The sequence below is a fragment of the Gavia stellata genome, chromosome Z, assembly GCF_030936135.1.
Source record: "Gavia stellata isolate bGavSte3 chromosome Z, bGavSte3.hap2, whole genome shotgun sequence".
In the NCBI taxonomy this organism is placed as follows: Eukaryota; Metazoa; Chordata; class Aves; order Gaviiformes; family Gaviidae; genus Gavia; species Gavia stellata.
The window spans coordinates 22,919,562-22,945,428 of record NC_082637.1 but is presented as its reverse complement, the minus strand read 5'-3'; the positions used below and the strand labels follow the sequence as shown (position 1 = coordinate 22,945,428).

At 39.1% G+C, this 25,867-nt stretch overlaps 1 protein-coding gene across 2 annotated transcripts in view; it reads right to left on the bottom strand.

Moving 5' to 3' along the window:
* ZSWIM6 (zinc finger SWIM-type containing 6) overlaps positions 1-25,867 on the bottom strand; it is a 111,732-nt gene that overhangs the window by 16,998 nt on the left and 68,867 nt on the right. The window contains exons 3-8 of one of the 2 annotated variants that reach the window (XM_059833613.1): positions 22,404-22,552; positions 21,748-21,898; positions 7,375-7,554; positions 5,603-5,779; positions 5,162-5,308; positions 2,134-2,280 (exon numbers count right to left, since the gene is read on the bottom strand). In XM_059833613.1, coding sequence (XP_059689596.1) covers positions 2,134-2,280; positions 5,162-5,308; positions 5,603-5,779; positions 7,375-7,554; positions 21,748-21,898; positions 22,404-22,552 — 951 coding nt within the window. Of the gene's footprint in view, positions 1-2,115; positions 2,281-5,161; positions 5,309-5,602; positions 5,780-7,374; positions 7,555-21,747; positions 21,899-22,403; positions 22,553-25,867 lie in introns of both variants that reach the window. The other variant, XM_059833614.1, reaches the window with a different exon arrangement.

Sequence of the window (25,867 nt, the reverse complement as noted above, 5' to 3'; positions counted from 1 at the left end):
TTCTAAACCATAATCTCCCTATAATGCCACATATACAAATGCTTCCTCTGTTAGTATATTTTTTTAAAATTATTTATATTACTAGTGCAATCTCAAAATCCAATGATCCAATCTAAAATATCCCATCCAATTCCTCACAGCAGAAATATACAAAACAATTAGTTTTTAAATAACCCACTCAAGTAAAAATAAGTTTTCATTTTTAAACTGCATGACTTAAAGTGAGTTTCTCCAGCTTTGTGTTAATAAGGGCAAAATGGGAAGATCCATTTCAATTTTTTTTCTCCACCCACTTCTGTATCTCCTTAAAGCCTTGATGTGTAAGAGGAAGGGAAAGGTGCTTATACACTCGCATAGATTTCAGTTGAAGCTATTGGGATTGTGTAAATACAATAGGCCTGGGAACTCCACAACTTTAAAGCATCCTTTTTGCTAGCACTCTTTTCAGGCTTTTTTACTTGTTACAGTTTTATTTATGATAAAAACGTGTATTATTAATGCTAGGAGTCCTACTTTTAGTAAAGATTACATATAAATTCCACACAGACCAAGCCATACATTGCTTTAAAGAGTAGCACCAATTCATTTGGCACTTCACTGACACACCATAAACCAAAATGCTATTCTAACCTATAGCAGTTTACAGTCTAACCTGGGAACAAAAAGTTAGAATGGACAGATATAAGGAGATGGACAACTGCAGCAAATGGGAAGGCTGAATCCATTTGGTAGATTGCATATGCTATATAGGAGGAAGCTACTTTTCAACACACATTGTTTTTATTTCATGGGGTTGTTTTGGTTTTTTTATAATTGCAAAGAATCTGACTCCTGATGTCTTTTAAGAAGTTCTGCCAGAATTGGTGGATATGGGATTAGAAATTTATTGAAGAAAATCTAATTGAATAAACGGACTTTTGAGGCAAAGCCCCAAGATGATTGCGGATGTGCATATAAAAGAGCTGCTGGTACAGGAATGAATACAGTTTCTGTCCACACAGGTGGTGATAAGAAGCTACCGCAGAGGTGGAAAGAGACAAAGAATAAGGAATTAATCAGTTAAGCTCCTGGGAAGCAAATACTAAAATTAAAATGGTCGTACACATCCTATCCTAAATCATGTATCGATACTGCAACACTACTTTCCAATTTGTATAATTTATAGACCATGTATGTTATCAAGTTAAGTGTTTTGTCATCAATTTGAAGTATTACATACACTTGTAGCTAAGAAGTCCAATAACATCCTGGGCTGCATTAGGAGCGTTGCCAGCAGGTCAAGGGAGGTGATCCTTTCCCTCTGGCTCAGCACTGGTGACCCCACACCTGGAGTGCCATGTCTAGTTGTGGGCTCCCCAGTCATGGACATACTGGAACAGATCCAGTGCGGGGCCACAAAGGTGATTAAAGGACTGCAGCACCTCTCATATGAGAGTGAGACAGGTGGAATTATTTAGCCTGGAAAAGAGAAGGCTCAGGAGGATCTTGCCAAAATGTATTAATATGATGGGATAATGTAAAGAAGACAGTGCCAGACTCTTCTCAGTGGTATCCTGTAACAGGACAAGAGGCAATGGGCACAAACTGAAATATAGGAAATTCCATGTGAGCATAAGAAAACACTTTTTTACTGTGAACATGGTTAAACACTGCAAGAGGTTGCTCAGCAAGTTGTACAGTGTTCATTCTCTGAGTTATTCAAAACCCAACTGGACACAGTCCTGGGCAACCTGCTCTAGGTGACCCTCCTCTGAGCAGAGCAGGTGGACTAGATGATCCCCAGAGATGCCTTCCAACCTCAGCAATTCTGCAATCCTGTGATTTCCTGCAATTTCTCAGAAAGAGGACAGAGCAATGTATGGGGAGAGGGCTGCTGCTATGAAGTCTCATTCGGTTTTATTTTAAGTGTGAAGTATGTAATTGTCTTCAAGAATAAGTAACTGGTAATTTTTTAAGCACTTTCATATTTTACTTTAAACGCTTTTTCTCCCTTGTGTTTTCTTAAGGAATGCAAATGTGAGTTCTTATACTATAAAAAACACTGGCTTTGAAGCTGATTCAGGAAGGCAAGATAGAAAAAAGCCTCCGGTAAATGAAGACATATAGAAAATCGCTCCCTTTGCTTGACCTTACCTGTGAAGTCTGAGAATCCATGGAAGCTCTCATCATGCACTCTGCAGGCTTCCATCAGGCTACTGAAGAGGGTGCCAACAGGGTCCAAAGGGTGTCCCACCCAACCTTCAAGATTCGTTATCGAGGTTACTCCTCTGTGGACAAGTTCTGTGACAGAAAAGATAGAGGAAGGAGGGAGGGAAAGAGAGCGCAAGTCAGCCCCTCAAAACAATTATTGTCAAGTTAAAACTGATTAAAATGCTCTCAGCCCAGAATTCAAAGTATTTCCAGAAGCTTCTGCTTAGAAGGATAAAATAGTATCTTACAGAGTGAATTCATTGCCCTTTGTGAATATGTTAAAAGGGAAAAAAGAAAAAGAACGCAGGCCAAACAATCTGAGCATCAGCAAAGTGTATTATGGGTCAAAAGTTTCAACTGCAGTGTCTTTTGAAATCTCTTACTCAATGCCACAGTAACTCTTTGAAAATGTTTGCTAAAAATTATACAAAGACTTTTTTTGGTAAAATATTCACAACAGTTTCCTCACTTAAAAAGTCACAGTACCATTTTTCCATTTTAAGTTAGTCTGATGGCACTGAAATAAATGAAAATATTCTAAAATATGTTCCAATTTCATAACTAAAATATGAGCTTATCCTGCATCTAAATATTTACTGAATTAATAAACTGAGGATGACAGCTCCTTTAAAAAGAAAGAATAAAACGTTTAAACGAAGCGTGTAAGAAAAAATTGTCCTTTCAGTGGATCAAGTGCAGTTTTTGTCATTCTAAAATTTCAGTCAACAAATACCTTCATGGATACTTGTTTTGTAGCCCTCACCCACCATTCAATTAGAGCATGAAAAAATTGTTTAGCACAGTGAATTGAAGGAAGTGTGGCTCTGGTAACAGATGTTAGAGATTCCTCAAATCCCTTTTTTTACTAAGAGTCTTATGGCAACAGCTCCCCTTTGACTCCAACTCCCAACTTTTTTCCTCCTAGACACATACACACAACTGAACTATGAGAGATGAGACATACTATGGGTGATCATTTAAAAATGGTATACAAGCCATTATGGATGCTCCGTTTCTCTGCCTGTAACATGCTAACTTGTACCTGTCTCCACTCTCTCTTTCTGAGTAACCATATGTATTATCACAGAGTTTTTAAATCTTGCTTCTTGCCTATTTAAATGTGTGGGGCTACAAAATGAAACAGAGCCACACTGTCAGGAAGGTGGGGTCTTTTTAAAGAATCCACTGATATGTAATATGAAAAATCAAGAAAATAATTGTCTTACTAACAAATAGCATGTACTAAAGATGACAGGCAAGCAAGGAATATTACCAAAAAGTATTAATCACAGTGACTTCTTACTGACTCACTTACATTCTATTTATTCTATTGTGTCTACTTATGAGCCTCACTTGTGTCATGCCAAACAAAGGCTTCAGTCCTCCAGTCATATAGACATTTAACTTTAAATCATGCAAGTGGTTCCACAGACGTCAGATCAGTCACATGAATAACAGTTAAGTAGAAGCACGTGGTGTTCGCTGAACTAAAACCTAAAGCTGGGCTGTAGCTGCAGAATTTATCTGCTTATAAAGACCAGCGCATTTTGTGGTATTAAAAGAGTGTTTTTTAAAAATTCCACACAGAAGAGGAAAAAATAAAAAAGCAGCGAGTGACAACATAGAAATGACAAACTTCTTTGTTTCAGGGTAGGATGGATTGAAAAGGAGCAGTACTACGACCAACACACTTGCAGCAGACCCTTCACACCCACCAGTGGTATGTACACACATATACACACACATACACTGACAAGGACCCCTCCCTTCTAACTGCCCCCAAGTCAAAGAAGCTAGAAAATCTGCAAAGCTTTTAAGGGAACACTTGTTAAGGAGAGATACATTATATGATAAAAAGAGTTAGCAAATTCTCCAAAGTAATAATACAAAGCGCTTTTAAGTTTTGTTCAAATCTAGGATCCACAATAGTGCTCAAACCTTTTTACTTGGGTACTGTGCAAAAAGAAAAAAATGGAGGCACATAGGAACTGCCAGCTAATTTATTTTCAGTCAGGTGTCTACCTTGTCTTCTAAATGCTCATTTCTGGGAAAACATCTGCACACACACTTGAAAAATTTACACGTGACCTCACACTGGTATTTTTGCCTACAGTGCATGAGGACACACATAGTTAAGAGTAGCAATGAAGACCTAAAATAAAATTTGAATTAAGGGATTCTTGTAGCAGCTGAGAAAGTAATTCCAGTTTTTCCATGTTCATTCTTTAACCACCAAGCCATCCCCTTCTTCCACTACCTCTTCAAACTAACAAGTTGTTAAGTGCAGGATTATTTTGGGTAGCAAGGATCACATGGTATAGAAACTGTATCTGAAGGAGAACATTCCTTCAAAAAAAAAAAACAGGGGCAGTGCTCATCAGAGCAACATTACATAACATTTTACAAAAAACAGTGTTTGAAAAACAAAAAAGCAATCCACCTCTGTTCAGAAACACCAGAATTTTAAGGATTGTAAGAGAATCTTTTGGAACAAGCTGCCAAATTTGATGAATTTCTGTAGTGCAGACTTTGCCTCATTGTCACCCTCAATGTCAACTTTAGGCTTACACCTCAGAAACACATAGTTCAGCTAAATTACATGTCAGAGAAAAGAATTATTTTAAACACCTGACAGGCCAAATGCAAAGCTCTGTTTAATAGCCTGTAAATTGCACAGGGTGAGTATTTTCACTGTGTAACCAAAAGCCCTGACTGGGATAAAGGCCCCATCATGCCAGACACATTGCAGAAAGCCGAAAAGAGCCCTTGCCCTGCACAGCTCACAACCCAGCCTACAGAAAACCTCTGATGTCCAGAATGTGACATTACCATCACTATGATTGTTTGGCCCGAAGAGTCAAAGTCACCTCTTTCACTTTAATTTCAAAACTGGTTTTCTCATGCAAAGTTCCAGTCCACTGTTATCTTCACCTCAGCACATCCTTTGCCCTTCTCCCTTCCCCACATTTACCTTTCTTCTGAGCCCGGAACATCTCCAGCTGTTTCTGCTGCTGCCTTCTTAGTGTATTAACAATCGCTATTGCTAGCCTCAGTGCTTCTCGTGGGTATCCATGAGATCGTAGTGCGTCCACCCTTGCGCAGGCTGTAGGAACATGTTCTAAAATGGAGAAAATAATTGAGGAATAGCAGTGCTTCCATGTCTGCAATGGCCTGTTTTGCTAGGTTACTCAAAAGGGCTTTTTTGTTTGTTGTTTTTGTTTGTTTGTTTGTTTTGTTTTTAAAACTATGCAAGAGAGACTTAAAGGACTACTTCGAAGCCAGCATTTCAAGGGAGCCTCTGTTCTTTTTGCCAGGCTTTTCATTCATCACCCCACCATACCCCCAAAATAATGCCATAGAAAGTGAACAAAGCAGCAAGTCATGGAAACGTCTTTCCGGTTTAGCCACTTACCATGCCAGAGGGGCCACCCGTGAGAGTCAAAGAGCGAGTTTTCAGTGTCGTCATGGTAACAGTAGTTGGTGTATAGGTCACTGCTGATAATGTGCTGTAAGTGGCTGTCCTGCCAGTGCAGATCGCACGCCTCAATGGCTCGAGTGAACACCGTCCGATGTGGCCTGTTCGATGAATCTGTCATTTTCACAAGTTCAGAAAGCTGCATCAGCTTTTACTCATTCATATGTGAATCAGTCATTCACAGTATTCTTGTCTTCTCCCTATTCACCAGCCCCCGACTGACAGCGGCCTGCCTTGCCCCGTTCTGCACTGAGCAGCCTACAGATGACATTTCACATCCTATTATTATCCAACAGCTCAGACAAAGTGTGTGCCATTTGCTTTGCATTCACAGCGAGAGATCTACAAACCAGCATGGCTGATGCTAAACAGGACTTTGTAGGAGGAACAGCTAGAGATGAAGGACATTCAAAACCACACACAGAACTCCCCAAAAACAAACTATAAAGTATATGGCACACAGCTGCTCAAGCACCCCCAGCTTCTCTCCTCCTCAGACCTAGAGCTGCCAGGATGAGGGACGGATAAACATCGCATGAAAGATTTTTAGTTGTTCTCTTTGAGAAGTAACATCAATTTTGAGCACTTGTATAAATTTTTTTGTCATAAACATATACAAATACTGTAAAGAAAGTGAGGTACTGAGGCCATGGGACTGACATAATCCTTACTGGACATCTTTCTATGGCAAAATAGCTCTGTTGACATGGCACTATGTCTATGAACGTTGAGATGCCATGTCAGAGTTACCCTAGCCTGCCCGAGTTGGGCTGAACATCACAAGATACAGAAAGCAAAACACCTATGGAGGGAGTTATATGCTGAATGAACTTCTGTCCCCAGCCTGCTCCAAGATCTGAATGAACCAAGTCTATTTCTTTCAGACATAATCTTCCAAGTAAAAGAAACAAGGAAAAACCCATCTAAGTCCAAACCTGCCACCTCACAAGCATTTAATTTTATCATAATTATATGAAATACGTATCATGAAATACGTATCATAATACTGAGGGTTTTGAGGATTATGCGGGTTTTTTCCCCAGGTAAATATCTTGCACCTTCCCCAGTTATTCACAAAGTATGCATCTTTGCTTGAAGAGGACTAGACAAGCCTTCTGTCAGATTTGATAATCACATTTTAGATTAGAAAGCATGACAGAGCAAGAAGAGACACCTCCAAGATGGCAGTGTTGCCTCTGCACCCCACACACACCTGGCAATGCAGACTGCACATACAGAGCACATCCCACAGATAGCTGCTTTAGTTTCTCACACACCCAAGTTTAATGCAGTTGCAACAGATCTCTCTTTAAATAGGTATCAAAGGCTTTGTAACTGCAAACAAAATAAAAATCCCAACACCAGAAGGAATACAATATTATAGTCAAACAAAGAAACAACAGGCTTTTACATGACATACTTCAAGGACATCCAGTTTTCATGCAACACGTATTTAGAAGCACCAAGTGAAAAGTTAGAAGACCTAACTAAACACAAATACTTGCTTTGAGAACATTGCAGCCCCAGCACAAAAACACCACCTATTTATCCTTTCTGCAAGGATAGTATTAGTGAAAATAATTTTGGCTGGTCAATCCTCAACAAGAAAGTTACTTGTCCCAGGACACAGTGCTGAATTCTGCAAGGCTAGAGTATATAAGAGAGAGGTTATATTGTATGTTGCAGTCAGTGCATATGTTTAGGCTCACCTTGGTTAGCATTTGCACCCTGAGGCAAAGCATTGGTTAAATTGGGCAGCTCGTTTCCATGGTTTCCATCTTCCCAGGGACAAACATCCACACTGTTCCATTTTTTCAGCTGTTTTAGCCAACTGGCCTTCTGCTCCAACTTGCAGTGGGGATTTAAGACTATACACATCCACAGAGCACCTGATTTTAAAAAAATTGCTAAATTATGTTTTCTATTAAAAATGCAGCAGCCAATGACTAATTGCAAACTTCTATACTCTTAACAGTTTTTCTCCCCTCAAAGGCTACACTGCCTGCTTCCCAGCTATACCTAACACCAGGCAGACTGAATTCCCAATGCAGGACCTTGGAGATGGCGCGGCCCGTCTGAAGCAGCTGAAAGACGGTACCAAGCCAACCTTCTCAATTAAAAGGTATTAAGAGGTCTTTTGTATTAGAAAATCCAGAGTTCACAATGCATGGCTCATCAGACATGAACATCAGTGGAAAGCAAACAAGAATTCACATAAAGTTACAGCAGGAAATTACCCAAGTTTTTCTTGTAATTTTTGTACCAGAAGGAAACGTTTTCTATGAACTATATACCTTCCAGCTTCACATTTCAGGAACCAAAGAAGATCATCAGTAAGACATGAATTTTATAAACATGTATTTTCATACTCAGAACCCAGCAGAAGTACTGCTGATTGTATAACTCATTCCCAAACACATGTGGGTCTCAAAGATCCAGTAAACACTGGGTTTGTACAGTCTAATAGGAATAAGATATTTTTACTGCCATTTCTTCAGTAATTTGGTTACACTAGAAAATTTGTTTTACATTTTCTGTTTACGGAGCTAGAAGGGAAAACTAATTTGCACTGGCATTTCACACATACCATCACTTTGGAACCTGCTCCCTGAGACTATATAGCAGGGCAAGCATATATCAGGGTCTCAAGCAACAGTTTTCAAATGGAAATATTTTTCTCTAAATCAGCTGCCTCTTCATCAGCATGAACTTTGACAGAGGCATGAAGACATCTGAAAGTACAGTTTAGCAACAGCTCATTGGCTCATTAAAAGCATGCCTTATACACTACAAGAGATTTAGAGAATACGCTTAAACTATGCAATCTTCATGACAGGCTGAAAAAAAGGGTAAAAAATGCAGCTGGTTCTTCTAGGACAGTAAAATTCTCACATTCAAGTATTCTTTTGCTAACTAAGAATGCAAAATGGCAAAAAAAAAATGGCTCTGGCAAACCCAGAGCACAGGACATCACATTACATTCATTCCTAAAGTAACAGCATGTTGGTATGCCACAGCACAACAGCCAGTGGAAACACAGCTTGATCCTTAAGGCTGCGAGTCCCCTGCCATTCAGACCAACATGGAATGGGGAAGTAATATCAAAAGAAATAAATATCAAAGTAATATCAAACAAAATATGGTACAGCACAGAACACCAGAGAGACACTACACTACTGCAGATTATTACTGCATAGTAGTTAAATACAGTACAACAAGTGTTTTGGGTTTGTTTTTTTTAAGTGTCTGAAACTTGCCATTGGAGTCAATAAGGCCAATACTATTTTTAAAACTTTTTAAAATCAAATCATATGAATTTCTTTAAACACACTTGTCACTGTTCACTCTCCAAACAGAGTCAAATCATAACTGCTTCTTATTATTAAGCATCAATGCATTCAGCGCCGCCCAAGACAGAACAACTACATTTCTTGCAGTCTGCAAAACAAAACACAAGACAGGGCACACTGGAAAGCCTTGGAGGACAGTTAAAGTGGGCTTACTTATTTATTTTCAAAATCAAGTATCACTTGAGGGCACTAAGGAGATACTGTACCTCTCAGCATCTAACAAAAAACCCAATTCAGTACCTCGTAACCAGATTCCCAGTGTTTTCAGACTGAAAAAGCACGAAGTGGAACACCTTAACCACGTTCGGTAGTATTTCAATCATCCAGCAAGGCAGAACACACACTACTGCTTACACCATGCCCCTACAAAATGAGTGGCCTTTTCTTTTTCCAGAAACAACACTAGAGGCAAAGGAATTCACTCGCCTTCTTCAGAAGCTCCACTATGCATATAGTACATCTAAGAGGCAGGAAAGGGAAGAGATAACCTGAAGTATGAAAATCCCTTAAAAACTTCTTTGGTTTAAAGAGGGAAACTATGTCAAGCATAATTACATTGTTAGCAGATACTGTCTTAGAAACCCAGGCTATTTTTATGCAAATGAAGCACAAGGACAAGTGTATTTCTAACAAACCCCACACAAACCACTTAAAATTTCAACAGAACCCAACTGCACCCTGCTCCCAGTGACTTCAGGGTGAGCTGCATGCACATCTGAAATATTGCCCAGCTTTCATGGCTGCCCGATTTCCTGCAGGAAGAGGAGTGTGAGACAAAACACACCCCTACCCGAAGAGAAGGAAATAGAAAGAGCCTCAGGCTCAGCTCCTGTGGTGCTACAAAGGCTACCATCTGGGAGAAGGATGCATAATGTCAATGACCCCACACTCTTCAGCCTATTTGGGTTTCTAGGCTTTTTGGTTGGGGTTTTTTTGTGTGTGATTTTTTTTTTCCCCCTAGCATATGTGTGTGTGTTTGCTTGTATTCATATTTCTTCCTCCTCCTGCTCCCTAAGCGCCTTCCCCCTCCCCTGACATCTGCTCCATTCTGGCTCTTTCAATTCTCTGGTTCCTGTCCTGCTCCTAGTGCTGAAAAGTCTGAGGAAAATGTTCACTTGTGCCCAGATTTTTACAACATGTCAACTAGAAGGAGCCTGGAGGATATTCTTCCTATTTCACTCTGATGCTGCTTAGTGGAAGCCCCCCTGAGCTGGCCCTTAAATGTCACCACCAACCTGAAGGCTTACAGTGGCCTCAAACAAGAGATTCTCTGTTTTCTGCCTAATGGCTCCCATATGGGGAAACTGCTGATCACACTTACCCTTATTACAGATAAGGCTTACGGAAAAGCAAAGGGCAGCTACTTGTAATTTGTGGGAAGGATATCTAAATCCATTTCCAGTGACTTCAGCCTAGAAACTGCTGTTCTCAACAGCCCATACTCAAAAGTTTCCTAAAATACATTCCCGGCGTTCTCAAATTTACCTGCTTGAGTAGATTTAATGTTGTCACTAATGCCACCTGCAATATGAACAAATGTCTCATTAAATAAAAAAAAAATCAACACAGAGAATGTGTTTGTGTTTACATACTCTGTTTTTCTTTCTAACACAGCACACTTTTTCCTGTTTCCCTTTCCCCAGGCACCAGGTATCTTTTCATACTGGTTCTCAGTAGGCTGACACATCTTCACCCCCAAACTACATGCTACTCAAACAAAAGTAAAGTTCTGATTTGGATCCTTTGACTATGACCTACGTCTTTCCAGTACAACACACTTCACAGCACAGTGGCAAAATTATTACAACCCAATATACAAAAAGCTTTCCCACAGAAGATAACTGGAAAATAAGACATGCTGTGACTGCAATTTGATATTAATTTCACAAGGGAATGAATATTAGAACTATCATATTGCAGTAAGGAATCGCCTGGTTTGGTTCAACACTAATCCTCTTGACCTGGAAAAAAAACAGCCTTGCCAAAACAGACTTCTGGTTCAGACAGCCCTCCTTTTGAAAATGCACAGTTGTCAGTTATCTTTAGTGTGGCTCATAACACAAAAAAATAGGTTACATTACTACTTTGCACAATGCATGCCTTCCCTGTACATACAAGGGAACATCAGTACTTTTGTGTTTCTCAGTAGACATCCATACCTTGGAATTCATGGGAGAGAAAGGGACAGCATGCCTTTACACTGATTAGGATTTAAATATGCAAATTGAAAAACATTAAGAAGTATTCAGTCATTGTAAAAGTAGATGTTGTAATAATTACACATCCTGTGTATGCATGTATTCATGAAACCAAAGGAAGTGCAAGGAATGTAGACTCTCCTGAGAGATGAAGCATTGCTTGGTTTTCGTAAATCCCATTATATTTTACTCTTGCTCCAGTAAATGGGAAGGTGATGATGGAAACAGTTTTACTAGGAGGCTAGGACACTGACCATGACTGAAGATCCAGTGTACAATTCTGTTTGACTGTTTTATTACAGTCTTCTCAAGAAATCTGCTTTTCCTAGAAATATTATGCTACCTTGTCAGGGCTGCTGTGTAGCTAAGCTTCAGTCACCATTTCCTCATTTACAATACCTGTGTAATCAGTGGCTGAAACATAGCCTTTGCTTTGGAATCTTACATCTAATACACCTAAAAATCAATCCATTCATTTGCAAAATCAAAATATGCAAGAAACATATGCGTATCTACTGTGACATTTCTTTGCCCTTCCCATTAATGCACATCTCTTCCTTTAAAAATAAAAACCCATAAGCTACCAGGTTAGTAGCTCTTGATCATTTCAAAGGAAATGGAGCCAGGTCATCAAGATCATTCCCTCTGTGCAACAGACAAATCAGCTTTAGCACTTGCTGCACACTTGGCACTGTGTCCCATTTGAGCCTTATCAATTCTATTACAAAAGCTTCATTTTCCAGCATTGGAAGTGCCAGAACAGAAACAATACTAGGAGGCAGAACCTGTGACCCCTTTAAAGTAGAAGTGTCAGCAAAGGATTTTAAAGTGGTTTACATCTAGTTTTTAAAGACATACGCACTTTCACTGGGACAGCCACTTGGCAACCTCAAAGAAGGCAGTGTATGGTATTTATTGCTTCTCAACAAGAAGGACAAGTGCCTTCAGAATGACTGGCAAAGCCACCTCCCTCCTCCAGGCACAGAGAGATCTCCATTAGAAAAGAACATAATCAGAAGTCCCACTGGAGAATGCTCCAATTAAACAGTGGCTTTTATGGAATGGTGAAGATAGGCAAAGCACTTCAGTGCTGTTCTCTCCTCGATAAGAACCCCAAAGAAAAGTATTCTCAGCATTCAGTAGGATCCAAGTTGCAGTTTTATTCATAAAAACAATTCCTTAATGCATTCTGGTTTCTCTGAGCAGCGTTCAGAAAAAAATGCTTTCTATGGGTGCTGTGTTTCTTGGAGAACTGAATGTTTCATTTTGCTCTAATTCATTCTATTACTGAATTAAACTTTGATGTATTGGTCTTGACAAGTGCTTCATGCTGATTGTATTGTGTATGATAGTATAATCACTCCCATGCATTTCACACTAGCTGGCTGATTAATGCAATAGATTACCTGCAGCACTGATGGCAAGAGGGAACCATTTGCCTTCTGCACACTAAACTCTAAATGTGCATTAGAGGGAGGGGAGGTATGACCCAGGGACAAAAAAATGCCTAATTCCTTAAGTTTCCCTTTCTCTCTTGCTGCATACTGCTGCTCCAAGGGTAGAAGGCACACGTGTATTTGTCTGAAAGGAAATGGGTATTTACATATTGAGATTCTATTCTAAGATATCATCAACTACGTGCTCTGATCTCTGTGTTTCAAGTAATGAAAACACTCCTGCTCATCCTCCTACACTTTCAACTTCTAGCACAATGGAAAAAGGAACTAACCAAGCACTTCTGTCATTTTGCATGAGCCCGTTGTTCGGGGTTATGCTTTTCTAAGTTTGCTTTAAAAACTGCTGCATGTCTGCTGACAATTTGCCATTTGATCAAAGGATTTCATATAAGAACAGAAATTTGCTTGAAAGGTGCAGTTTACCATAGCATAGCCTAAGACTACAATCTCCCTAAGAGAGTACTTAGGATCTGTCACATGTCCATTAGATGCCCCTCTATGCACCTATACTACCCTATAGCCTAACCACTGTAGCAAGGCAGGGGCTTTTAGTCTACAGAGTCAGAGGAAACTATAAGCACCTGCAAATGAATCTCACCAATTAACTTAATATTCACAAGACTATTCATTCATTTGTTCACAATCAATCAATTGAAGGTAAAAACATTGCTAATACTAGCACAAATAGTACAAAAATACTCCTTTATGAGTATCTTAATATGATTCTTTACAATTTTAAGTAGTTGCCAATACTTACAGATAGGTGGTGAACACAAAGTGTGCTCCTGCCCAAAATAGAGAGCAGATATTTTCTGAAGTATTTTAACTGGTAATACACTCTCAGCAGTCACAGTCTATTTTCAGAGACTTTGACAATTTTAAGAAGAAAAGTTAAGGTAACTACTAACTATAAATACACTAACTTACCTCTATTTAAATTGATCATTGAGATGAATGAATTCTTCTCATAGTTAATTTTCTTAGGAATATGCAAAACAGGGAAGTTTGATAATTTCAAATAAAAGATATTCATAAAAGAAAGGGATGAAAATACCTCTCATTTTTTTTAAAAAGTGGAGCAAGCACCAACACTCCCTTGCATAGTGAGAGGTTCAGAAACAAGTATGATTGCCACAACTATGCTCACAGAATGTAAATAACCCACTGTAACTGGCCAGAAGAACACGTTCTGTTTGTCTAGTCTGAATTCCTTCCGACTCTAAGATTTCTCTTAGTAACTCTTAAGATGAGTTACTTTCATCTTCCAGCCCAAAAGTGATTGTTGAGTTTTTACAAAAACAGCATACTTCAATTAAGATTTCTAATACATGAATCTAGCACAGCTCCTGCTTAGCTCATCTACTGCCTGGCTACCACAACTCAAAATTCTAAGTTTATTTCTATTTTTCTAGTTAAATTTGTCCAGCTCCAAATACAATTTTCAGGTACCTTTTGTTTGCTTGGCAGAAGTGTCTTCCCTACGAATTTTTTAGTCTACATAGGTATCTTAAATTACAAAGGACTTCCTTTGCCTTGCTTTGACAGACCCGAGCAGATTGAGATTCTTGCACCTTCCAATTTTAGTTATTTTTCCAGCATACATTCAAGACATAAAACTGGAAATATCATAAGGCTAGATTGCTGGACCACAGTAAAGCTCAGAGAAATTAGTGAAGATTCAGTAAATCCTCTCCATAAATGTATTACTTCTCTCTAACTCTGGTATTTGCTAGAAGTGGTATGGGAAAATTAAATGGCAGCTTAACATTACTGAAGTATTAAAAATAGAGTGAGAAGAAGGAAAACAAATAATGCTAAGTACCAGCTTGGGCTCAGAGTAAAAATCTGCCCTTAATCCACAGGTAGGGTCACAATGAGTTTTGTGCCAGCTCCAATACAGAACAATTTTTTAGGACCTAAGTAAATCAGTTCAACAGCTTAGGAATAAAAACTTCAAAAACTTTTAATGTGGGTACTTCACGAAATTTGTCTCCTGTTGTAAAAGTACTTTCCATGCAACTGAACTAAATGGAAACGCAAACTTTCTGCATGGCATGAAAAATAAGCCCCTCAAGCTATGCTTATAGAATAAAGTTAATTACTTTCACCATTATTCCTCAAATCTGATCAATACCGCAGGAAAGAATACCCTCTCTGGAAATAGCTCCCACTTACTGTCATACTCTGGCCTCATATACCTTCATTTCAAATATCGTTATGGCACATGCCAATAATGAAGGAGGAAGGAAATCATCCTCAGAGAAGATGGACAGAAGCCATCTTCGCAGAACTGCAGCCTGGTTTCATTCACCAAGGAAATGGAAGGTGACAGCAACAACCAAGACACTCCAGGGCCATGACATCAGTTTCTTTAAGTTGTCATCCATAACTCAGGCCTTCGAGCAGCAACACTGTCCTGTGATGCTAACTCAGAAGTACTGTTAATTGAGTGCCTCCAATAGCACAAATCATTCAAATACACTGACACATACTAACAGCTTATTCTGGGAAAGAGCAGATGTAACCTTAAGTGCATGAACTGAAGGCACACTTGTTTTATAACTATGGCAACCACACCATGGCAGCTAAGACTAAACAAGAGAAGGATTATCAATTAAGCAAAGACAGCCTACTGGTTATGATACAGTTGAAGACACAAAAATGTGTAAGATATCACTCTACCTAGAAATTCCACAACAAAAGACTAAGGGAAATGGTGTGAAGCGTGGTGCATCCCACCTCCTTCGAAACACTGGTCTTCCTACAGTTTTCACTTCAAGGCCAGAAGTGTACTATATGCAACTGACTAATCTAAACTTAGAAATTCGAAGTTAACTATTTTCTACAGGTGCAGGGTATTGGTACTCTCCTTAGCTTTAAGGCAGAACATGATGCAATTAGAACTTGGGATACTCAGGTTATGAAAATATGGATATAAGCTTGGCACTCAAATTTGAAACTTAGAGCTTTGCTGTATCATTTTTTAAATACCATAAAATATGGGGAAAAGTCAATGTTTCTAGTGCATAGCTGATTATAAAAAGGGATTGCATGAAGTATGCAGCTCCAGGAAAAATGGTATTAGAGCACAAAAACTGTAATGAATGCTTAACTTTAGTGATTCTTTTTCATGGCAGCCCTGAAGTACTCATCAAATCTGGAATCAGGAAGGAATTTCTCTAGGAGCATACTGGCAACAGCCCTAGCTGCCTTTGTCCTTTTTTCCTATCCACTTAAACACTAAGCAGAGATAATTTGTTTAGAACAGCTGGCATGTCCCATTCATACAAGTTTGTCTCTCTAACTGCAAAGGGAAGGAATGCCTGAGATAGCTAAATGAAACTATTCTCCATCTATATTTCTAAGGTTAAAAGAATGTAGCTTCATATTTTCTAGAGATGAATATAAACTTTTATCAGAAAAATTCAGAGTGGTTTCCAAAATTAAAAACACTCAATCATTAGTTTGCTCATGGCAAAATGGTAATTAAGTCTCTCAATTAATCTATAATGATTCATTGCCTAAACTCAACATTTAGAATTAAGTTTTAGATGAAGTGCAAGGTGTTACTAATAAAAATTTAGGCATGATCCTTCAGGAAATACATTGTACTATTTGTCTACATGACATGATCTTGTAAAATATTTTAGTTCTAAGTTTTAACACAAAAATGTATCACTCTAATCCAGAAAGTGGCCAAAATATCAGCAAATGTGAACTCAAAGTAGACCACCAGGCTGTTCCAACATTTAAAAAGCAGTCCACAACAGGGCAAAGTGCCAATGAAAAACTGCTAAGACTAATAGACTACTAGAACTACTAAGGCAAAGACATGTTACTCCACTCAGGAAATACCTTTATGACAACAACCCATTTAAAATGCATAACAGAAAGGATTCTAAGGATGTCACCCAGGAAAGCTTTCTCCCATGAATGAGGCTCATGGTAATATCATGAGAAGTTCCTACACTTAAAAACTTTAGATACCAACAAGTGGTTGAGGTAGACAGGAGAAGCTTATGCATTAAAATGTGAGGACTACCCAGGTGGAAGTACATAATAACTTAAGTTTTCTTCAACATCACAAAATAAGAGGACCAACAGAGACCAGGATCAGCATGATGCAAACCCAGAACACATTTTCAATTTCATCCACTGCCTTGCCTTGCAAGAGCTCTTTGGACACACCCTCTTCCCCATGACACAGCCATCATATTTTTGTTCCACAAGAAACTAATCCTTGACTTAAAAAACCCAGCTCTCCTCCTCCTTAAACAGTTCTTAAATATAAAAATGGAAGAAATCTATTAGAAATGTTTGTTTTGAAACATGCAAATTATCTGAAGTTTCTTCACCAGAAAGGTAAGCAAGAGGTTAAAGACACTGAAAATGGTAGTTCACCAAAAAAATCTGATCCTGTAATCTACATGTTGACAAGCTGTTGGGCTCCATCACTCCACCAAGCAGTAGATACTTGTCTTAGATTCTTCTACTTGACTGCTTTCATCAGATTAAGCATCTGGGATTTAATTTAACAGTTTCAGCTTTATTAAGCTGTCACAAGAGCAGCCCCACTTTGATAACAGTAGCTGCTCCAATTATGGCTTGGTTTAGGGTTGACAAGTATAATGATTCATTCGTGGCATATGAGAAGCAATAAAAGGTTGTTTTGCATTACAGCTTTAAAAATGTGGGCACTTTTTTCATTTAATTTGTCACTTAGCTTTTGCTAAGAGGACATTTAAATTGCAGTAAAAGGCAAATGGGGCTTTTAGTTTAAATGTAATCCCCATATTTAAATGATCTGTAATGGTGCAGTGTTCGAGTGGGAACACTATTGTTTCACAGTGGGCCCTGATGGTGACATGTGACATTTGTATTCAGGTCCTGTATTATCCATGTGGCTAAAGGGCTTCCAATTTCATTTCACAGCCAGAAGCCTGCAGAAAACACCAATTAACTTGCAGATCCCATTTGCCGACAAAACTCAGCCTCTTCCCGATGTCTAGCATCTGGCAGTGCTCAACATTTAATTCCAAAGCAGAGCCTCACAGCCATCATGATCCCTGGGCTAGGGCACAAAGTCAAATTTTCCACTTTTTAAGGAAATCTTTTCATTTTTGTAGAGAACAAGCAACTTCTACTTAACTTTTTCATGGATGAATATTAACGAATTACTGCTGTAGTAAGATTGCATAGTCCATTTTTTCCCTCTAGACTACAAAGAAGGTTAACTGACCTTTTCTTCAAATCAGAGATCTCAGCTCAAAAGGCATCAGCAGATATTTACTGTGCATTTCCATATCCCCCATTTTACCAATGCAGTTTAATTAAAAAGGCAAACCAAGGGGCTTCAGATAATTAATCATTCTGATACACTGAAGTCTTCAACCATGGTCACCAACAGTTAAACAACTGAAGATCAGCATGTGAAATTCACCTATTGAGACACCATTTAAACAGCAACAACATGAAGAAGAATTCCAACTCCACTCTAAACTCTGGGAAGCGCATTCATGTGTTACTGTGACAAGTTGGAAGTGTTCACCAGTGCATCACTGAAGTTGCATCTAAATTATTCTAGTATGAAAAGTATACAAGCAAGCCTTAAATCTTTGACCGGTAATCTTTACCTTTCTAAAACTATACCTTTGGAGTTCCGTAAGGAGCGTTTAGCTGAAACCATTCTTTGATGTACAACAGAATACTGTACTGAGTCTAATTATATTCTTCCTCCTGATCTAAAGGCTTTAAAAACAGCTAGCTAATTATGTGTAAAGCTTTTTTGTTAACCTGAGGCTTTTGAATTGTAAATTGCTTACAGAATTAGGACTTTGTATTAGAAAATGGCCAGGTTCGTACTCAGATGTGAAGTACTTGTGGGTTTTGGGTGGGGGTTTTTTTGTTGTGTTTTTTTTTAATTATTAATCAGCACACCTTCAAACATTCAAACCCAATCTGACTTCTACTGAAGTCAACAATTCACCACAAACTTCAGCAGGCACTCTGATCAGAGCCCAGTGTGTCCTTCCAGTACCCTTGCCAATGCCAGGCAGGAAGGCATCAGTTAAGTTCTAATGAAAGGCTCAAGTGACCCAGTCAAGGACCAAAGCTGAAGTTATTTAAGTATGCTTAAAAACCTATGCCAAGATGGAACTGACAAAGTGGCCATATGCCTAGCAGTTGGCAGACAGCATACCAGAGCAAGCAAGCAAGCATTTATTAAGCAGAGTCTATATTTACATACTTTTTATGTCCTAAAATTCTCCATAACTACAATGTTAAATTGCTACCTACCTGTGAAATAAATGAGATCATAGATAAAACATTAATACATACATACATGCCACACCCAGATTACTCTGAACAGGTATACAAAAAGTTAAGTATGTAAAGGCCTGTCTCACTTCCTTTATTGATATTTTAGTTCTCTGACATCCTAGAAGATGACAAGACAGGAGGCCAACATTATTTTAGAACATAATGATAATATCACCCCCTTAAACCCAATGTCTGTGGTCTCTGCCACTACTGGCACAGATCATATGTTGCCAGGGCCACCCTGCTCTTCCTTCTGCAGCTTGCTATTGTAATTCTAGTCTCCCTTAAAATCTTCAACTTTTTCACATTCACATTTTTTTTGATATGCACACTTCACCTGGAAAAAGGTATATGTTTAATTTGAATGAAACTCAAGGCAAAATCCTAGCAAAAACATGGCAGCAGCTTGTAACTTTCAAAGAGTCAAGCTGGAGAGATTCAGCCAATTAACAGCAATTTTAAGGGAACTTGCTAAGCACCAGTGGAAGGAATCCTACTGATGTAGGGAAGAAATGGACAGTTTAGCAATGCAAATACAAGCTGGAGGAGGAAGAAAGAAGTTAAGTTCTACCCTTAGCCTACTGCACACCTGAAGTGATTGAAATGTATTTGCAATTGAAACCATGGTACATGATCAACGTATTTTGATACTGTTAGAGACAGCAGAGCAGTTCAGGACTGAAACAACACAGTCTGCCTCAGATTGCAAATACAGCAGCTGAGGTAATAGAGAGGCTGGTGGTTGCACTGCGGCTTTTTGGGAGTGGCACCTATAATTCTGATTAAACAGAGGTAATCTAATCTAAAGTATTGCTTATTCGATGCTGCAGGCAGAGAGACTCCACCTCCTCTACCTTTTCTTGACAGGTGCTATCAAGAAAATGACACTAATATGAAACTGATGAAACAAGAAGAGGAGCCACTAAGAAAATTTAACAAAACCCTTCGTGTTTATTGGCAGCATGCAGTAAGACTGCTACAGGTAACAGATGGAGAATACATTTCTGTCTCTCCCACCACCTACCAGCTCAACACACATAAGTAATGAAGCATGAGACCCTCCAGTTTTCAGTATGGTGGGATACAATTTTGCTGCATACGTGTCCAGCTAAGCATGTGCCCTGTTTGGCAAAAACTGTTATTCCCCAACTAGCCAAGGCATCATAGAAATGACATGCTAAAAGGGTTGCTACACTAGAAGACAAGTAGTTATAACTACACTCTCCCTGACACAGCTTTGCCTGCTCTGATATCAAGGCTTTCTACCACAGAAGTCTATAATCTCAACTAGATAACTAGTGCTTTATTAGCCTAATACTTCATTCAGAGTGAACATTTTTTATACTGAACAGCTTAGCCCCACCAGTCAACATGTAATCAATCATGGTCATCTTTAACCTTTAACAGCAGAAAAGTTAAGTTTTGCTTTTGACACTTCTTTTCTAAATTAAGCATATTATTCTTGCTTGGATTTAATTTTATTTAGCTTAATTTTTGACCTTTAAAATGTATCAAGAGCATTATGTCTTTGGCTCTCTCCTCTGCAGTTTTTACATAATTTCGCATAGGGCATCATCTGTAAGGTTTTTAATATTTATTTGTTTCTATGTTCCATGCCACATAAGTCATGCATAGCAATGTTGACCAGAACACATCTCAAGACAGACACCTGTAAGTCTAGACTTAGTGTCTTTCCAGATAGAGTGAGAGCACAGGTAACCACTCAAAGTTCCATGAACCACAAGGCAATTCGAGTTAGGCTGTGCGTCTTCAGTTTGCTTTGAGAAAGCCTCCAAGACAGCATCCAAAACCTTACTACAGCTAGGATATACACATGAATCCCTTCACTCATACACCCAGTGAATTATCTTTTAGAGAAACAGATTAGATTTACCACTGTATTTTAAATAATTCAGGTTGTCATTTATCACTTTTACCTTTTACACACTTATACACCAACTGGTTAGTAGTTTGTTCCAGCACCTTATACCTAGGAAAGCAGGAATACCTAATATTCTTTCCACCCACCTACCCACCTTTAAAATATCGGGGACATTTACATTTAAATTGTTTTGAACTTCCCCTCCCTACCACAAATTCCTATAGATTTTCAGAACTTCTGACACAGTAGTTCAAAACTGTATTAGAAAGTTTCTGGAACACTTTAGAGCAAGTGTCCTTAGACCTTACCAGTTAAAATATTCCTTTCCCATTTCAGCCTGCGTTCCTCTCTCCGTTGTACAACTAAGTCATGTATCTGGTCACCACTGACCTTTCCCGTAAAGCAGTGTTAATTATTTTAGCTCTCTGTTATATGATATCCTTGCCTGCTCAGTAACGGACTTTTCCTTTGCTGCTAACTTCTCACACTTTCAATGAATCTTCTTTTTTTGCCTTCTATTTCTCTCTATTTGTGAACCAATTTCTTCCTTAACCTTTCTAGTTTAGCACTAGTGGCTTATATACTTACCCTCAGTTGTGTAGCTATGTTCCTAATTTTTGCTTTATTCTTTTTAGATCCTCAGGTACTTACAACCTGTTGCAGGTGTACTTGTTTCATACCATGCTTCCTCTCCTCCAGCTGAAATTGTCTCACACTGTAGACCAGAAATTCAATTTCATCCAACCTTAACTGAGCAAGCAAAACTCTAACCTGCTTTACTTAGTACCACAATAAAGTTTCTCTCCACCCCAAATATGTAATTCTTTCATTATACATATGAACACCTAAATGATTTTGAAGTCTGTGCATTTACCCAGTTCATCCCAGAGCTGCCTATACTTGTCAGTCATTGCAGTTCCTTGTTGTCTCCAAAGCGACAGACGAGGGTCAGCCATGAACTGTTCTGTTATCAACGTCAACATGCGAGCTCCATTTGAATCTCTCATCTTTAGCATCTCTCGCACCTAGGAAACGAGTCTTTTAATAAAAGCTTGAAAAAACAAAGAAATCACAGTACAGACAACATGCTGCAGTTCCACCTCTGTTAAATAAGAGATGTAATTTATGTATGTGATGTGCAATTTTTAAGTAGAAAAAAGTCTGCCTTCCCAATTTAGTGATTTTTGGTTTCAGTATCCCATTGCAATTCTTCAAAGACACTTCTTCCACAAATAATCCACAGATGTATTACGCAAACTGCTGCAAGACTAATTTCTACAGGTTTCTCCAACATTTTTGGGGTGGGAAGGAAGAGAACAGCAAAGCTGCAGGCAGTTGAAATGTTACTTCAGATCCTTAAACTGATCTCAAGACAAATCAGATTGCGGTCCATTTATTAAGTTGCCATCGTGTTCCCAAGGCTTTGTCTTGTTTTAGAACAACAGGACTTTAAGTAAGATATGAACAAGTACAGACTATCTCAGGGAATGGGGGAGAGAAAAAAGGGAACGTTTAGAGTACTCAACACACCTTTGCAAAAAGCAAATTGAGCTGCTTCCCTGATCCATGGTATCCGCCCTGGGAGAGGAAGAGTTTAACCTGTTCTTGGACTTGTTCCTCATCCAAATGCCAGCAGTTTTCATCATCTATGCTAGCACCCGCTGTTGGGTCAGGAGCACCTGCAAACAGCAAGAGAAGAAATCATTATGTTCTATATAAAGAAGAGAGGTTCATGGGTCCAGGGGAGAGGACTACTGCAGAGTTTTTTGGATTTGTGTTTTGTCCTGTTTTGGATGTCTTGGCTTTAATCTATACATTCTTTAAAATATACTTAAATTTCTCCTTAGTAGTCTTAAGCACTTAGAAATTACAGCCTATTAAAAGGTATTTAAATAATTAACATAACAAAACATTAAAATCAAGGTGAGTTTGTTCCTCCCATCTCAGCAGCCATACTAGAATGCTTTTACAAGGAAAATTAGACTTTGCATAGCATTTCTACAACTGTGATGTGAAAACCACTCTCCCCAAAACACCTGTGTAATTCCTGTACCTTCAGCAATCTTGCTCTGGTTTAAGTGACTGCTAGTGAGCGCTGCTATTGATGAGCATGAGGAAAATCATCACCTCGGTGCCTCTGAGCTGTGACGGCTCTGCAAAGCTAAACAAAGAGTAAAAAAAATCCCCAAACAAATCCAAAGTCTTAAAGCACTAAAGGCATTTCCATCATAAATAAGTTATAGCTGTGTAAGACTGTGGTGGTTCCAAAGGAGCATTTTCACATAAGCAATGTCATCAGCAGAGTCAACTCAGAGCAATTCTACCTGAATTAGTCTAGTGTGAACTGAAGCGACTAGATTTACATCAGGCAGTGCTTTGGCCACAGGCTACTCTAACTCAAATTCTGCAGTTGAGATCAGTGATTTTCCACTGGTGGCCTCTTCTAAAGGCTGACAAAATTAACTAAAATAAGTTCTTGCACCATCTAGCAATTTATATTTTTCTGAAGAAGCCTGCACCTCCACTGGGTATTTTTTTAAAAGGTATTCAAACTGAAAAGCACTTATCTAGACTGTCAGGGAAACAACTCAAGGTAGTGCATCACCATACCAGATGTAAGGTATTTTAAGCATGCCCAAGACTCAAGTTAACTTGACATTTTGATTTTGGGCTTGTCACAACTGTGTAATCTCTAACTCCGTTAGGTTTTGAGAAAGTGTTAGAAATTGAATCATGTTACACAATCTATCACTTTTAAATCCAGGTCCATGTTACCTCTGTAGCAAAAAAACACATACTGGCAGGGAAGGAAAATTACATAGTCAGATTTGTAAAAACTTTTCAAAGAAGTCCTGAGAACCTGAAAAGCAAAGATAGCTACAACTTTTCAGATGTATAGGAATTAAACATTGATTCCATCGATTCAAACCTTCATTTCACAATTGCAGCTCTGCCATTTAGGTGAAGCCTTTAAGTGGTCGCAGGGAATGCTGGAATCTTCATTCAATGAAAATATAACCAGATGTAAAGGGTCAGAGGGATGTCTTGTCTAGTAGTTGCTGAGAGAGTACAAAAAGAATCTTCCAGCTCAGCAACTTCCTAAACCGCCTCCAACTTCAGAGCCTACAGGTAGGAAAGCTGCACTGCTGTGTGTGTATATATATATACACACACTCACACATACACACACACGCTTAGATTAATACGAAATTCTGTCTTTGAAGACGCAAATGAACTCTCTTGTCTTCCACAGGAACCATAACAGTGTCTCAGAAGATGGGAATGAGGCCCAAGACAGTATAAGAACCATGGAACGAAAACCTCTTCTTCTGCAAGTCCTTCCATCTTTGGTATGTTAGTTTTAAGGGGCCTTCAAGTCAGTCAGCTACACCAAACATATACTGATAAGTCTTCAGTTGTAAAGAACAAGATAAAAAGGGAAATCAAGCCACACAAGAACAAGCAGTGCAGCTGTTGCACAGACCCAGGTTTGCCATATCACCTTGCAAATAGTTTAAATATTTCATTGCTCTAAAACACAGAGAAAAGGAACTATATAAAAGCACCAATATACAAAATACACTTATAACTATCCCTCACTTCAATGAAGATTTATCTGTAAATAATCTTGGTATGGCTACTTTTAAATTGAATTAAAAATAGCCCAAGATTCCTCAGCTAAGCTTCCCTATTTAGGGAAAAAAACAAAATTCCTTCCATAACTGTTTACGTTTTATCAAAAGTTCAGTCAGTTTGTGCTAGAAGGTTAAGTTTCAACACAGCTACCGCAGATTCTTTAACAACAGGGTTCTTTTACAGGAACAAGGGTGCCCGCTGCCCTGGGCCAGCAGCACTGCCCCCACCACAGCCTCTTCTCCCAGCACCATTCCAAATATACTTTCCCCAGGGGCTCCACATAGCTGTACTTACAGCAGCATTATTTTCATGCCAGTAGGCTAGAAGACTGTAAAAGCTGAAGACACCAAGCCAAGGCTCCGAGCTCTACGATGCTGTTCAGCACAGTACTACAGATACATCTGACTCAGAGCAATTTTTCCTTACAAGATCTTACATAGGCTACACTCAGTATGATCTAATCTTTTAAATCAGGATGTATAAAGAAATCTAAGTATACATGCAACCGGCACCAGCTACAGTTGTAATTCACCATTGCAGTCTTCAGCAATAGACATGGGCCAACAAGGCACAGAGACAGCACGTCTGATCAGGCATGAGTCCAAACCACCTTCCCACCACGCAGCAGGCAGACGTCCTAGTGGTGCTGCTGGAGAAGCCTCAGCTTCCACTGCCCACAGCACTCTTCTTTTGGGGTCAAGACATGACTATCTCCACGTCTCTCAAGCAGGCACTTTTCAAGATCACGACATTCACTTACAGTCAGGTGAACACCAATTGATCTAGCCTGTTTCTTCTCCCACTCAAACATAGATCACTCTTGGACAACAGACAGGATTTCTACGCTGCCACTTTTCTTCTGAAGACATGGGACTGGGTGAGTAGACAAGAAGCTACCTGAACAAGCAACAGGAGGGAGCTGTCTTAGGAGCTGCGAGGTGAAGCCCTAGCAATAGCCAGCAGGAAGGCTCAGACCCAACACCAGGCAGAGCTGAAAGTTCAACCCAAAGGTGGTGGCTTCGCTTCGGGTGCAGCATGGCCCCAAAACAGGCACCGCGAATTAGCGGCAGACAGACAGTTTGGCTGCAGAGAGGAACATGGGCAGCCCTGAATTTAATCTCTACAGTGCAGTTTGGTACTAAGGCCAAATCCCATTCCCCGCTTGTAAACTGGTATTACTTACATGCTTTAGAGGGGTGTCATGAGGATAAATTAGTTCACATTTGAACTATGAAAGTGAAAAGCACCGTATAATTATACTAAATATTAAAACCTGTAATTAAACTGTGTCAGTTTATAGACACTAACATATTAATCTCCCTCCAACCTCTGGCTTTAACTTCTGTCTTGACCGGTCT